Source organism: Vidua chalybeata, chromosome 23, assembly GCF_026979565.1.
Source record: "Vidua chalybeata isolate OUT-0048 chromosome 23, bVidCha1 merged haplotype, whole genome shotgun sequence".
Lineage (NCBI taxonomy): Eukaryota > Metazoa > Chordata > Aves > Passeriformes > Viduidae > Vidua > Vidua chalybeata.
Genome location: NC_071552.1, coordinates 1,547,765 through 1,562,916, shown reverse-complemented (window position 1 = coordinate 1,562,916; position 15,152 = coordinate 1,547,765). Strand labels below are relative to the sequence as shown.

General features: G+C 50.5%; 1 protein-coding gene and 1 long non-coding RNA gene across 2 annotated transcripts in view; one reads left to right on the top strand and one right to left on the bottom strand.

Moving 5' to 3' along the window:
* Positions 1 to 15,152, bottom strand: part of NCAM1 (neural cell adhesion molecule 1) — a 92,743-nt gene that overhangs the window by 11,370 nt on the left and 66,221 nt on the right. The window contains 2 exon segments of the mRNA XM_053963270.1: positions 3,366 to 3,546; positions 5,509 to 5,633. Of these exon segments, the coding sequence (XP_053819245.1) occupies positions 3,366 to 3,546; positions 5,509 to 5,633 (306 nt within the window).
* LOC128799141 (uncharacterized) lies at positions 1,021 to 3,953 on the top strand. The gene is made up of 3 exons (XR_008434651.1): positions 1,021 to 2,092; positions 2,992 to 3,207; positions 3,838 to 3,953. It is a non-coding gene; the product is annotated as an uncharacterized LOC128799141 (long non-coding RNA).

The following is a 15,152-nucleotide window of genomic DNA, read 5'->3' as shown; positions in this document are numbered from 1 at the left end:
TGTGTGTGTCCATGGGCTGTGCCCAGCTCCACCGTGGGCCAGGAGCAATCTGCACGCCAGGGAGGGACAAGGAGGAGAAGAAGGAAAAGCAGCAGTGCCCCCAGTGTGATCCCAGCAGATGTTTATGGTCAGAGCAGCACGGCAGGAAACCTTCCAGACATTTGAATCCACATGCAAAAGCCCCCAGAGACATCTGGGCAATCAGCAGGATGGTCTCTGACAAATCTTCTCTTTCTTTTTACAGTCTGTGGGCTTGGGTTTGTGGATGGGGCCTCCTTCTGCACAAGATCAGCACCAGATGTGCAGAGAAATCAGTAAAAAGCAGGATCTTAAAGGCTTTCAACATTGCACCTTCCTTTGATGAAAACAGCAAGCAAACAACACAAAAAAAAAAAAAAAAATCTTTCTTTACATCCATTTAAAAGGGCAAATTCATTACAACAAAAAAAAAAGTTAAAGAGAAAAATCTTGGCTTAAACCTTTTTTCCTTGTTACAAAATACTGACTCTTTCAAATTAAACATTTTTTTAAGTGTTCTGTGTTTGTTTCTTTCTTTTTTTTTTTTTTTCCTCTGAACTGACACAGTCCTCTGAAGCAAAGTTATCTCCTTTCACACCTTGGTGGCAACCCAGGCCTTCCCAAGCAAATATTGCTTTATTTGACTCTTTTTTTTTTTTTTTTTTGAAAGTTTCTAACAGAGCAAAAGCAGAGTCACTGCAGAAAGAAGCAATGAGACAAAGGAGGACGACGTTGATGGACTTCCCAAGGTCGCTGCAGGTGCCAGACAATGGTTCCCAGGAGGGGGGAATATGGTTGTTTTAAAAACAAATTTGGTGCATGTGGCAAGCGTGGATGTTCCCCGTGAGATCCAAGGTGACCATGGATGACAGACATAGGAAAGGAATTGGGGGAAAAGGGAGAGGGGAGGGAAAGAAAGGAAGAGAGGAAGAAAAAAAAAAAGAAAGAAAAAGAGGGAGAGAGAGAGAGAGAGAGAAAGAGAGAGAAAAATAGATAAAAAAAATTAGGTCATAAATACAGAAAACATAAGAATCAAAGGTTTATTTAATCTCATAAATTAAAGTGGCTCAGGGTTCAAGGAGCAGCACATTCACCACAAAAGGGGCAGAAGCTCAGCAAAGCCCAAAGCTGCAGAGCAGGGTCCAAGGCAGAGGGGTGGGGTTTGCAAGCAAATGAGATTAAAATGATGGGACAGAAGGGGCTCAGCGAGACACGGGGAGATGGAGTCTGGAGTCTGAGAGCACAACGCTGCCCCCAACAGGGAAAAAAGGAAGACAAGAAAAGCTTTGGTGCAGCAGAGAATCCACCTGCCTGTCCAAGCCCTTCCCCAAAGCCTGGATAAAAAAATCCACATCATCCTGAAGGAGCATCCTCTGACTTTGCCATTCAGCCTCCCAGCTGCTTGGCAGCCACTCCAATGCCAGTGTGATGATTGTTATTATTATTGTTGTTGTTATTATTACTGAAAATAACATCCTTATCCTTCCAGCCACTCAGGCCTCTGCACAGGTGAGGGGAACAAAGGGCTCCACACAATAAATGCACATTTTCCTGCATTTGCTGTCAGGCACAGCACAATTCCTGCTACAGCACTGCCTCTGACTCCTGCACAGCTCATTCTGAGATCAAAGCACAGAAATGCCATGGGGACAACAAGGAAAGGAAAGGAACACACAGAGCCTCTTCCCTGCTGCAGTTTGGCAATAAAACCTGTGGGGCTGCACGGCAGAGGAAAAACCAACCTGGCCCTGGGAATATTCTCCTCTTTCAGTCTGGGCACCAGGGAACGCCTTGGGAGGCCAAAATGACAAAAACCCGGGAGAAAGAGTCACAAAGCCAGCAAAAGCCTTGTCACAGAGAGTCACAAAGGCAGCAGTAACCGTGGCACTGCACAAGGACACAGCACGTTCTGAGGACCGCCTGAATTCCAGCTCCTGGGGCAACCCTGCACGCCCAAAAACTGCTTTTCCACATGCAACGTTTGAGTGGCAGCCTCAGATCCCGGCTCCTCCTGGGCTTCACACCAAGCTAAGCAAGGAATAACTTCAGAGAGGCCAGAGAAGTTTCACCCCTGGTAACAAACTGGCTTGTCCCTGTTTTTTAGAGGGTTCCTGCTCATGTTACATGGATTTAAAGGGATCAGAGGGGGAGCAAGGGTTAGAGCTGTTGAGAATGAGAACCACAGAGTGAGATGTTTAATGAGTTACTGAGGGTCCTTCCACCCAAAGCTACGCCCCGTTCAAGCAGCCCCAGGCTCTCCTTTGGCCCATCTCCCTCCTCCTCACTGCCAGTCCCACTTTTCCCACTTTTTCACCCATTTCTGTGCTCAACAACGAGACCTGCCTCAGCCAAGGGGGACTGCAGCATTCCCACAAGGTCTGAGCTGCTCCCTCCAGCCAGGGAATGGGCTCAGGGGAGCAGGGCAGGGACTGAATTCTCGGGGAAAGACTGAAGAGAACTCTCTGCTTTCAAGAGAAAACACGAGACAGAATGAAATCCTTCAGGACAGGCTGGCAGCACCAACCCTGCCTGTGCAGGGAGGCCTTGACTCAGCATCCCTGTCTTTAACCAGCACAGCTTCAGTTTACAGCTACTCCAGCCATCCCATCCTCAGGTTCTGGTTGCTTCGTGTGGGTTTCCCTCCTCCTTTTTTTTGAATGTCCACATGTAGAAATGAAATCCTAACTGTCCTTTCAACAGATTGCCACAAACTGCTCAGCTGCAGTTTCCCAGCTGGGAGTTCTGCTTGGCTTTTGCAGTAGCTGTCCTTATCCCTCACTTTATGAGCACACTAATAAGTACAGTCTGTCTTAAGAGCTTCCAGCAGCATCCTGAAGTTATCCTTTGAGTTATTTTTTCCTAATCTCCTCCTCAACACTGAATCGTTGCTGTTTGAAAATTACTGTCATTTGGTGATTTGAATTGAAAAATGCTCAGAGAGAGATTTTCACTGCCTTCTCATCCGACTGCCAGCAAGCTCCTGATGCCTTTACTCCTCCAGAGATGGACAAGCAGGCAGGAAGGAGATTTGGGAGACCTGCCTTGTGGAAAGCATCCCCCTGCAGAGCTGGGGAATGCCACCTTCTGCTCTCAGAAAGCTTTTCCTACCCCACACAAGGAGCCAGCATCCCCTGGGAACAGCCAGGCAGGGGTTTGCCACAGGGAGCGCTCCCACATACCTGCCACAAGGTACGCACGCAGCCACAACCCCTCAGCTTCGGATGGGGCAACCAACCACGAGAGAATGGGCTTCAAGCAAGCGAGCTCTGGGGGTTACTGGGGCACATTAGGGCAGCTCCGGGGCATTAATGGGCAGCAGAGCCCGGGGAGGGGCAGAGCAGCAGTACCTGGGATGACGGTGGGCTGGGCTGAGGTGCGGAAGGCGTAGTGGGCAGGCTTGGACTTGCCCTGCTGGTTCTCGGCCACCACGTACACCTCGTAGTCGGCGTTCCAGTCCAGGGACTTCAGCATCACGTGGTCGCTGCCCGACGGCAGCCGGATCTCGGGCTTCCACTCCGAGGAGTGCTTCTGCAGGAGGGCACAGGGCATGCTGTCAGGGCAGCGCAGCACTGGCTCACAGAGGGCTGAGCAATCTGCCTTTACTCTGCTTTTATACACAAGGGCAATCCCACTTGTCTGTAAAAGGGAATTTATTAGAAGGCTTTCAAAGGACGCACCTTGGGTACAATTCCACGATTCAGGCAGATTTAACTGGTCCTCTTGTCGCCCTGATTTTTTAAGATTTTCTAAAGCCTTCTTGTAGGAAACTTTCTCACACGCTTTCTGTAAATAACTTATTGTTTTTGCATTCCTTCATAGAGGCAGAGAAGTGATGGACTGGTGATTGGGCCAGTGTCGTTGGCGAGGTGGCACGCTCACCCTCCAATCCACTGGCACCTTTGGAAAACTATAAATGCTGGAGTCAGAAAATAAACTTGCCCTTTTGTTTTTACCTTTACAATAGCAGTGGCTCACGTGGTGCTTTCTCATGTCCTATACAACATCCTCTAATTCAAACACTGTCACTAATTGGCTAATTAAAAAACTACTCTTTGGTAAAGAAATCTCTTTAACATGTTCTGCATGTTCACAATACCAGGTGCAACAAGTTAAGGTAGGAATGGTTTTTCATTCTTTTCTCTGATCTCCTCACAGCCTTTCCCCAGCACGATGCCTGGGGAAAGTTGTGTTTCTCTCTGTGGCCAGAGAGCTGCTGCCACACAGGTGATGCTTTAAGGTTGGGCTTTGGTGTTTTCCAGACCCTTACTGCATCACTCTGGAATGGGAATGCTGCAGCCCAGGCCTGGCCTGGCGGGCTGCAGGTGAGAGCTGCCAGTGCTGTCTGGGTGTTCAGCCTAGAGTGGGTTTAACAGCTCTAAAGATAAAGAAAAACCACAGTCCAGAGAACTCCTCTGCCTCAGAACTTCAGCTAGGTTTTAGTTAAACTTCAGCTAACTTTTAGTTGGCTAAAAACCAACTAAAAGCAAAGGAGAGCTCTGTCCTGCTGTCTGTCTGTCTGCAGACAGGGATGTGGAGGGGTGAGTTCATATCAAGTGTCAGCAAGTTCTCCTCACAGCTCAGGCACACAGAACAATCCTTCTCCAGCCCCAGAACCAAGGACACCACTGCAGCTTCAGCCCCAAAAGTGCAAACAGCAGGGAATGGAGGGGAGCAAACTGGGAGGATGGGGCTGCATCACCTGGAGCTGGAATTGCACAATTAACCCAATATGGAAACGGACCAGAACTTATAAAAGTGTGAAAACTCGTGACTCGTGACCTGGGGTCCATCTTGGGTGGAGCCACAGCTGGGCTCTTGCACAGCCCGAGGTGTGTCCTTTAAAAGCCTTTTAACAAACCCCTGCTTTATTCCTTTAGCTCTGGCCAGCCTCTGCAGCCTCTCAAGGCATCACATGGGACAGGGTCAGCAGTGCTGTCACCCCACACAGACACCCCCAAAGGGTGTCACAGGATGGGGCCAGGCTCTGGTGGATGTCACAGGACGAGGAGCAGTGGCCACCAACTAAAACACAGCAAGTTCCACCCCAGTATGAGGAAGAATTCCTTCCCATGGAGGGTGGCAGAGCTCTGGGACAGGCACCCACGGGAGGTTTCCCTCTCTGGAATGTGTCCCTGTCACATCTCTGGATGTGTCCCTGTGACTGGGTGAAATCCAGAGCTCCCTCCAACCCCAGCTGTTCTGGGATTCACTGAAACCATCACATGCTGCTGGGTGGAGAGGGCGAGATGCCAAAGCAGCCTCTCTCCTGCCCAGAACCCTGCTTCCTGAGAAGAAATCCCTCCTCTCGTGCTGCCCCACAGCTACACCATTTCCAGAGGGCAAAAGCCACAAGTTCTGCCCCTGCAAAAGTGCTCCTTCACATCTCAGCACGTCACATTTCAACCACCTGAGTGACAGAGATCTCTCTCCTCAGCCCAGCCCCTCCCAGAGCCCAGGGAGGCCGAGCAGCCCGGGCTGAGCCACACTTACAGCTTTGTACTTGATCAGGTAGTGCCTGATCGGGGAGCCCCCGTCGTCCTGCTTGATGACGTTCACTTTGATGGAGTTGCCATCTTCTCCTATGTGACCTTCCAGCTTGGGGGCGCTGGGTTCCCCTGCAACAACGGGGCATTCAGGGTTATTTGTGGGGGAAAAAAAAAAAAAAAAGGCAATATCAAGGAAAAAGTGCTCATAAAAAATCAGAAGAATACTTTATTGTCCTCAGCTCAGGGCATGAGCTGACCCAGACGCAGAGGACACCGTGTGTCTGAGCTAAATATTTGCCACACCCGAGTATTTCTTGCATTTGAAACACCAAATTTCCATTTTTGCGTGTGCTGGAAGGGAGTCAGAGTGAAAGAGATCCCCTCTCCCCCAAGAAAATCCCAAGGCAATGAGCAATTCCTTGTAGGAACTGCTGTGGAACACCTGGCAAACATCAGGAAGGGCTCTGGCTGCTCCTGTGGGATGGCATGTACAGAGCACCACTGAAAAGGACCTTGTGCCTCTCAGACACACCCAGGTCCACACCCTGAACTTGTTTAGGGGTTTTAGGGTTGCTGGAGCACATAAATGAATGTGAAAACACCTGAACAGAAGCCCAGAGCACATCCCCCCACTCAGCCTGCACTGGTGGAACTCCAGGGCATACTGGAGAGAAATTCAGAGAAAGCCCTTCATTTTTATGCAATAACCATTTTCAGGAGAAAAAGGCTTTCATTTCCCAGACTGCAGCCCTGCCACCAGCAGGAAATGGAAATGTCCCTTCCTCCTGCAGGCCACACTGATTTCCAACCCCACCCCTGCAACCCACAGCTCCCAAGCTGCTTTTCCCACCCAGCTCCTCAATTCCTCCATCCATGCCACGGCAGGATCCCAGTCCCACCCTGCACCTCTGCTAAAAAAGCCAAATACAGAAGCTCTGACTGCAGATTTGCACCCCTGGATTTGTGTCCAGCTCCTCGTGGACAGCACAGGCACTCCTGAGTGGCCACAGGAAGGTTCATCTCCCAGTCTCCTTCAAAAATTCATCTTCAGAAGGAATCTGAAGCCCTTTCCCCTCCCTCCTCCCTTTCAAAGGAATTTTTTTTGGTGAAACACCAATGGAAAACTGCAAGACCTGGGCCGAAACTGTGATTTCAGATGAATTCCATGCTCTTGCACTGTTCCAGGAAGGGAAGCAATCACACTCCAGGAGTGTGGGACACACACATTTGTGTTTAACCACACAGCAACTCCTCTGACGGATGCAAACAGAAACCACTCCTTTTTTCCAGGTTATGTTTTGCTTTTCCAAATCCTTTCCTCTGCCTTTATCCCCACTGCAAGGCTCCCACACCCCCTGGACGTGCCAGATGTGCATTCCACCCTGGGCCAGCTTTCTCAGTGCTCACTGAACATGAAAAGGTGACACAGGTGTGGTTTAAGGCACGGATAAACAGGGAAAGCCCATCCTCGCCTGGGCACATTGAACATATCAGTTAAACCAGCAATGACATTTCTTCCTCAATCCAAAAGACAAACACCACCACAAAGCCCCTGCTTTTGACTGTGGAGCTGCCTGGCAGGAGCTACTCTGCACGAATTGTCCTGGTTAATCACCAGGAAGTCCCAGAAGCAAAAGCCTGGTGCTGTCACCCTGAGCCCCAGGCAGGTCCCGGGAGCAGCAGGGGCAGCCCTGGCTCTGCTCTGGCTGAGCCCTGCCTGAGCAGCTGGGCTGAATTCTCAGTGTTTGTGGCAGAGGGACAGAACGAGAGCAGCATCTCCTGGGTCCTTCCCCACTCCCCCAGTCTCAGAGACCATCAGTGATGAGAACAGAGACCCTCAAGTGCTGAGGGAACACTGCACTTACAGAATCTGACCTTTCATCTAACACAGCCTGCATTTTTTTCCCAGTGATTGAGCACTGAGACTAATAGGAACATCCTTTGAAAAGATGCTTATTCTTGATTTCAAATGTCAGAGATGCTGCTGTACTTTACACACAGCCATTCCCATGATTAATTATCTGCTCTGCTGAAACTTTTCTTCCTTTTCTTCACTTTGAATTATCTAATTTCTAGCTCCTGATCCACTCCTTCCTCCCCCAATAGTTTAAATTCATTTTAGCTTTGAGAAATATTTCTCTTCAAATAAAAGAACACTCCTAAGTGCTGAAAACCAACAGGTGGAGCAGTGCAAGCCCTGGTAAGGCATCGTTTTCCCTCCAGAAATACATATTTATTTCATTTATCTCAAGCAGGTGGATGCAATCCAGACACAGGGCTGTAAAATGAAAACTGGGTTAGTGTGTCAAACAGAGGAGGAAGAAGTTTAGTGGGAAAAGTTTAGTCCAGCAGAATCAGCAACCCTACAATGAGTGAAAATGTGAGTAGCTAGAGAGAGAAGGTGGTCAGCAGGAGCTCAGAGGAGGACTCATGCTCAGACATGCACGGGGGCTGCAAAGCAGAACAGCATCACGGGGGTGCTCCATGCCAGGGCAGCTCCTGCCCACGCAGGGCAGAACCAGCCTGTCCCTCCCTCCTCAGAGCCCTCCCCAGCCTTGCAACACGGGAATCCTTGAGGGACCCCACGTGCTGCTGCTGCTGCTGCTTGGCTGGGTGAGAGCCAGCAGCTCCACAGAGCCCAGCTTTCCTCTGTTTGACCACCAAAGATCTGATTCCAGCCCTCCCTGGGCAGGAGGATGCAGGACCTTGTGCTCCCAGTGACGATGCTGAGGGATTGAGGCTGATGCTCCAACTCCCCCCAGGACACTCAGCCAAGGAGGAAAGGCCCCAGACAGGTCTTCAGCTGTGAGAGGAGCAGCCTTTGCTGTGCTGGGACTCAGGACAGCCCAGCCCTGCAGTGCCCCTGCCAGGGGCAGCTCAGCCATCCCTCCCCTGGGCTCCACATGAACCCAGGGGGAGTCTGAGCAAGGAAATGAGGACTTTTCTCCAGGCTCCCAAAGCCTGGAGGGCTTCCCAGAGCTGCTGGTGGCAGGGGAGCTGAGGGCAGTGCTCTGAGCCGTTGCATTTCCAATTGAATTTTCACCCACTCCCTGCTAAGCCACCAGCACAATGATCATCTGCTGCTGCAGGGAAGCAGGAAATGTTTCCTGGTATCCTCTCAACCCTTTGGTTTCTATTCAGGGCTTCCTTGCCCTAACACTGGTCTGCTGGATTGCAGAAATTCTTGGTTTTATTGTGTTTTTCAGAGGGTGCCACGAGCACCGGGAGTGGGTGCAACTTGAGGTGGGGAGAAAGGAGAAAATGAAAGATCACTGAGGTTAAATCCTTGCCCAGCTGGCAGCAAGGAAAGGTCCTGCATCCTCCCTGTGCTCAGAGAGCAAACCTGGAGAATTCTGCAGCAGAGGAGCGAGGAAAGGGCTGATTTCTGCAATCTCTGAGCACCACATAACCAGGACTGGGAACAGACACCAGGGAGAGCCTCCAGGAGAGGCAAAAACACAGAGAAAGAACAGGCTGGGGGTCGGGGTGCACACGAGGGGAGCAAACACCAGCAGCAGAAATAAGGAACAAGACCAGAACGTGCAGAAACGAGACAGGCACGTCTCCCATCCTGCTGGGAGTCCAGCAGAGAGGGAAGAGAGCAGGACAGGGCTCTTCTGTGCATGCAGTCATGTGGGAAGGTTACTGGTGTTAGTTCTGTTTTCCTGGCAAACCCCAGCCTAAATCCTTTCCTGGGGGTGGTCCCAGACCAAAAGGTGATTCCAGAAGTCCTGGATTGTAAAAAGCCAATTCCTCCCTGGTTCTCACAACTCCTCCTTTGGCCGGGGCAGCAGAAGAGCAGGAGCTCCCCTCCCTCCCCCCGCCGAGGCTGTGCTCAGAGCAAATGTGGGAAGCCCAGCGCTGCAGGAACTGCTCTGCACCACCCCACGCTCTGCTGCAGCTGCCTCCATCTCCAGGAAGCGCCTGGCTCAATCATTTACTTCTTGGTCTGCTGGGGATCAGCAGCTCCTGTGGAAAGTGAAAGCCTTGCCAGGCCCCCAGAGCCTCGCTGGGAGGAACGAGGCAGGAGAAACTCCACAGCACCTCTGGTGAGAGCTGTGTGAGGTCTGGCTCCCACCACGGACTCTGTGTGTGCTATTTCACAGGATTTACAGGCAGAGTTTTATACGGAGAGAGGATTTTAGAACAGCATTTTATAGAGAGGGTATTTCATAACACAGCGCTCATTCCAGCTATGCTTAAGTTCTACTCACAATAAAGAGGAAATGATTTCTTAAATCAAATTGTGACATACGCCAAATAATCAGATCTCAGAGAATTCAGGATTATTTTGGAAGGCTACTAAACATGTACAGTGTGGCTGTGTGCACATATCCCAGTATAAATGTGTATTTTATAGGGTCAGAATGCTGCTAAAGCAACAGGAGAGAGGGTGCTCCCAGAATGTGAGCCCTGATTTCCCATCAAATTCCAGTCTGTGCTTGGTACCACAGACAGGCAAAAGGCCTTTGGTGTTCATTCCAGAGGTTTTTTAGCACCTTCCTAGGACAGCTCCTTGCTGGACTCTGAGAATGAAGAAGCAAATGACTGAGCCAGGTGATTTTTTTGTTGTTTTTTTTTTTTTTCCTGTTTTCCCTCCAAGTTTTTTCCAGCTCAACGCAGAGGACTGAAGTCGAGTTCTTCCCATGCAGACAGTGACGAGCAACTCCTCCAAAAAGGCTCGGTGGGATTTTTATTTTTTGGAATTTGGAGATCCCGGAGGGGAATCCTCACCCCAAAAATCTAGGCAACCAATCAGAACAAAGTATTTTACCTTCTGTTCACCAGCGAGGACGACATCATCAGCACCATGCAAGCCACATGACAAATTCACATGATACGCACGCACATGAGTTTGGTTGAAAGGAAAGTGGAGGAGGTCACATGGAAAATACAAAAAAATTAAAAAACTGATGTAAACAATGGGCAAGGGAAAAAAATCAACAACAGAATTACAGAGTAAATAAAAATAGGAGCAAAATTAAATTAGCCAGCATATATCAGAAACACTGGGATGGGGGACAGTAAAACCGCCTGGAAAATAAGAATATTAAATCACAGCAAGCACTGAGTTATGGCCTTGTGTTAGGCACAGCTGCGTCACTGCTTAGTCATACAAAGAACAAAAGGGACAAAAATCATTGTAGTGTGTGCCAGGACTGCTGGAGGAATCCACAAAACTGCTGGGAAGAAAAAGGGAATATTGTTATTGCAAGGCAGCGGGGGTGCAAGGGTCACAACCAGCCCAAAAGGAGGACAAACCGTGGCACCCCACGCTGCTGTGTGCTCCCTCTGCAGCACAAACGTGCCCCTCAACAGCAACTGCAGGAGAGAAAACGCTGCTGAGGGGAGCACGGCCCAGGGGCTTGTCCATCAGGAGCTGCAGCTGGACGGGCTCGGCAGCAGCACCGAGGGGCTGGATGGGCCAGGGGGGCTCTGCCAGCCAGGACAGGAATCCCTCACCAACGGGGCCCAGGGAAGGCAGCAGCTGCTGGGAGAGATGAGGCAGTGCAGGGACAGTGGCAGGGAATGAGGGAAGATCAGCTGCCAGCCCTGAGCACGGCGCTGAGTCCAAATTCCCTTCCCAAATCACTCCAAAACTCGCATTTCTCACGCTCGTGCCTCTGTCTCATCCTAATGAGGCTACTCCACGGTGCTCTGGTAGTTCCCTGTTAATTTGATGTATAGAGAATTAAACCCTTAATCTTTTGGGTGCTTGTCTCTGACAAGATTAAGGACAAACCATTACTGGGGAAAAAACTGATGGCACAGAATGTAAAATCCATTTGTTACAGCCAAGCTCTCAATCCATTCTCGTTAAACACAGGCTCACAGAACTCTGGGCACTGTGGAGGAGGGAGGTTTAAGAGTTGCTCTGAGGTTGCCTGGAAGGAAGATTCCTGTCTTCTGGTCAGGAAGAAACCTCTCCCAAACTGCAGTAAACTCAATATAACCCAAGATTTCAAACCAGGCAAGAGAGGCGGCCTGTCCTCATGAGAGGAGCAGATCAAGGGCAGAGCTAGCAGCATAAATAGAATAAAATGGTTTGGGTTGGAAGGAACCTTAAAGATTCTCCAGTCCTAGGCAGGGGCACTTTCCACTAGAGCAGGTTGCTCCAAGCCCCCTCCAACCTGAAAAAAAATCCCCTTGTTCAAGTGAGCTCAACCACAGCAAGGCAAAACAGGTCCCAGAGCTGAGAGAGCTGCAAGAAAAACGTCAAAACTGGTACAGAACTATTTCCTGGAGCGACCTCAGAGGGTTAAATCCGAGGAGAGACATTCCTAAACCTCCTCCATGCCTACAGCCATCTCCCAGGTGCCACTGAGCCCACCGAGCCCACAGCCAAAAAGCCCAAAAGTGGAGAGAGCCCTGCAGCCTCATCAGCTTTCTGTGCCTGCCTCCGTGGTGCCAGGGGGCACCTCTCACTCCCTAATTGCTGCTGGTTTCATTCACTGAGCCCCCGAGGGGAGGCCAGGGGAGAGCACAGATCACTCCCAGCAGCAGCAGTAATTAAATGAAGCACAGCTAGAGGAGCATCTGCCCCGTGCCACTGCCCTTTCTCTGCCGCTGAATTTCTCATTTTCACAGGCGGCAGCACAGCCCAGCATACCAATGTGGGCAGTGCTTGCAGAAAGGCAGTGTACACACAAATAACAGCTCTGCTCCTGCTCACAGCCTGAACCCCAGTGCAGGGCAGAAGGGAAACTTTCCCCCTCCTCCTCCTCCTCCTCCTCCTTCTCCTCAACACACAGTCCCCACGCCAACAAAACTGTGGAAAATGTTTATCATTAATTAGCTCTTAGGAGCTTTTCTGGGTAAAGATTGTTTTTTTTTTTAAGAACAAACTGTTCTGTAAAACGTGAACCCAACGTTTTCCCTCCAAGGGGAGCTGTGTCAAGCCCACACAGGAACAGCCAGCTGATGAATAAAGGATGAGTAGCAGAGCCTGCCCTTCATCCTCTCCAGCCCATCCTCCAAGGCTGACAGGAATGAAAAGGTCTCTTCAGCCCCTGAGTGCATCAGGGATTGGGGTTTGGCACTTTGGAAATAAAAATTACTGCACAAGGAGCACGCTGCTGGTGGCCACTGGCAGGTAAAGGACATTTAAAGGCACCTGTAAGACCATGAAACGTGCCAGTCATAAATGCATTCATTATAATTAATTATAAATTCATTTGACTGGCCACACTCTCCTCTCCCTCCATCCCAACCCCCAAGATCATCCCACACTTCATGCTCTGAGTGTTTTCCATTCAGAAAACCACTTCTCAGCCCCCTCAGGTAAATCCCTCAGTCACCTCACATTCCACACACACACTTCTTATTATTGCAAGTCACAAGAAGTGCATTTGGCTTGGCAGGGATCATTAGTTATTCAAAACACACACATGCACCAGGTAAACCACATCTTCACTCAGTGTTTTTCTTCTCCCCTGACCACCCAGCCAAGGGAGTCTGAATCCAGTCCCCACCTCAGATCTGGAATTTTCTGGAAGCCTGAGGTGTCTTTTAAGGCAAGCAGGGCTCTGGGATCTCTCCTGCAGGGTATTTTACCTCCTCATTTGCATCTTCTTCCAACATCCAACATCCCTACTTTTAATATCAACTGTATCTCCCTATATTCAAAGCAAACAGAGCAAGGCAGGGCAGCAAGGAAATCATTTAATGCACATCCCTTTTGCAAAGGCAGCTTTAACACAAAAACGGGGAGGGCGAAAGGAAAGCATTCCTCTTTCTCCTTCTCTCCCTCCCTGTGCTTTTTCTAAACCTCTCATTCCCATTCTTCAGGGGGAAGAGTGCAGCGTGCTGGGATCTGAACATGCTCACCCAGCTCTCTGCTGGCACCACAGAGCCCAGGCTGCCCCAGAGCCCGGCCATCCCCGGGCTCCAGCACACCCCAGGCAGGGGCAGCAGCCCCAGGTACTCAGCCGGTGCCGCGGGGCTGGGGGATGCAGCGGGAGGGGGGGTTGCTATGGAAACAGAAGGATGCACAGGGCACGGTCAGGGAACCACGGGTGACAGCAGGGAAACAGAGCAGCTTTAAGAGGAGGGGACTGAGGGGGGCAGGCAGCCGCGGTGGCAGGGCTGTGTCACCCACGCAGGCTGCAGGAATCCTGCCCTGCCAAGCCCTGCTGCAGGGAGGGGGGTCCTGGAGCCCCAGGGCCCTCCTGCCCTGAGGCTTTGCCAATCCCCAAGAATTCTGAAGCTCCAACTCCCCATTTTTGCCTCCTTTTGGCCCCACCCTGCCCATTAATGGAACATTTGGGAGGCCTCTAAGGGCAGCTCCTGAGGAGATCTGAGCCCCTGCTTGTTCCCACCTCCCTGCACGACACCCAGGAACACAGAGAGAGGAGGAAACCAGGGCTAAGAACCCTAAAAATGTGAACACCTCGGGAAAGAGATGAGTTTGGAGAGAAGCCTGCACTGCCCAGAGCACAGACTGTGCCAGCACTGACACCAGGACTTCCAGGGCAGAAGGACAAGGAATGTCTTTGCTCCAAAAGTCCTGGGAAGAACCTGGCAGGAGGGACAGAGGCTGGGAGGGATTTCTCTGTTAGTCCCCACAAATCCTTCCAAGCCAAAGGAATTCTCACTGCTGTGATTTCTCTGTTAGTCCCCACAAAACCTTCCAAGCCAAAGGAATTCTCACTGCTGTGCCTCCAAGAGGCAGGGACATGAGCAGGGTAAATCAGACCTTGGGAAGCTGCAGAGCAGCTCCAGGGAGAGAGATCTGGGGCGGGGGAACCACTCCAGGGAAGCAGGAGAACGTGCAGGGGTGTCAGAAATGCAGCACACTCGCTGAGGGGATCATGCAGAGCAGCCAGGATGGAGCAGAGCCCTCCTGCCATACTCACTGTCTGCTAAACGGGAGCTGGGGGCAGCAGCACTGGCTGAAGAAAGAGAAACCAGGTGAGCAAAGGCAGGGGATGGCTGGAAAATGCTGCCAAAAGCCGGGAAATGAGGAGGTGGGGGGCGTGGGGGTGATTTCAGTGCTGGTTTGTACATGGAGGTATTTTGGTACCAGCCCCACAAATGCTCTCTTTGAACACTTTTGGGTTCAAACCCTCCCCCTCTTCCCCAGGACTTTGTTTGGCTTCAGGTTTGTAAGAAAAAGGAAATGAAGAAAAGCAGCAAATGGTTAAAATGAAAATACAAACCCAGGTCAACTCAGACACTCTCCCAACCTCCAGAATTCTCCTCTGTGCCACTATAATCCATAATTATCACTAATTACCTCATGGAGAGGGCCTCTCAAATAGACAGAAACTTCTTTTTCTTATTGAGGGAAATTAAATAAAACAAAATTACTTCAGACTTATCCCAGCAGGCATTAAAAACTGTGTCAGGTTCTACATTCAGACAGAAACTTTAAATAACTGGGCAAGGAAAACAAGTGGCTTTGGTTAATCTGAGCTGTAAAATTCCTGAAATGTCTCTGTGACCTTCAAATCACACTTGAGGGGACAAAAAATCCTCCTGCTTGTGACTCTGCCCACAAAGAGGTGATTGGAATTCCAGCAGAGACGGCAAAAAGGCATTTCTGTGGTGCCATTTCCTCAGCCAGGGCCCCAGATGGGCTCTGGGAAGGAGCAGAGAGAACTGGGGACAGCGCCCAGGATGATCCCAGCTGCAAAGGCTGCAAGAGCA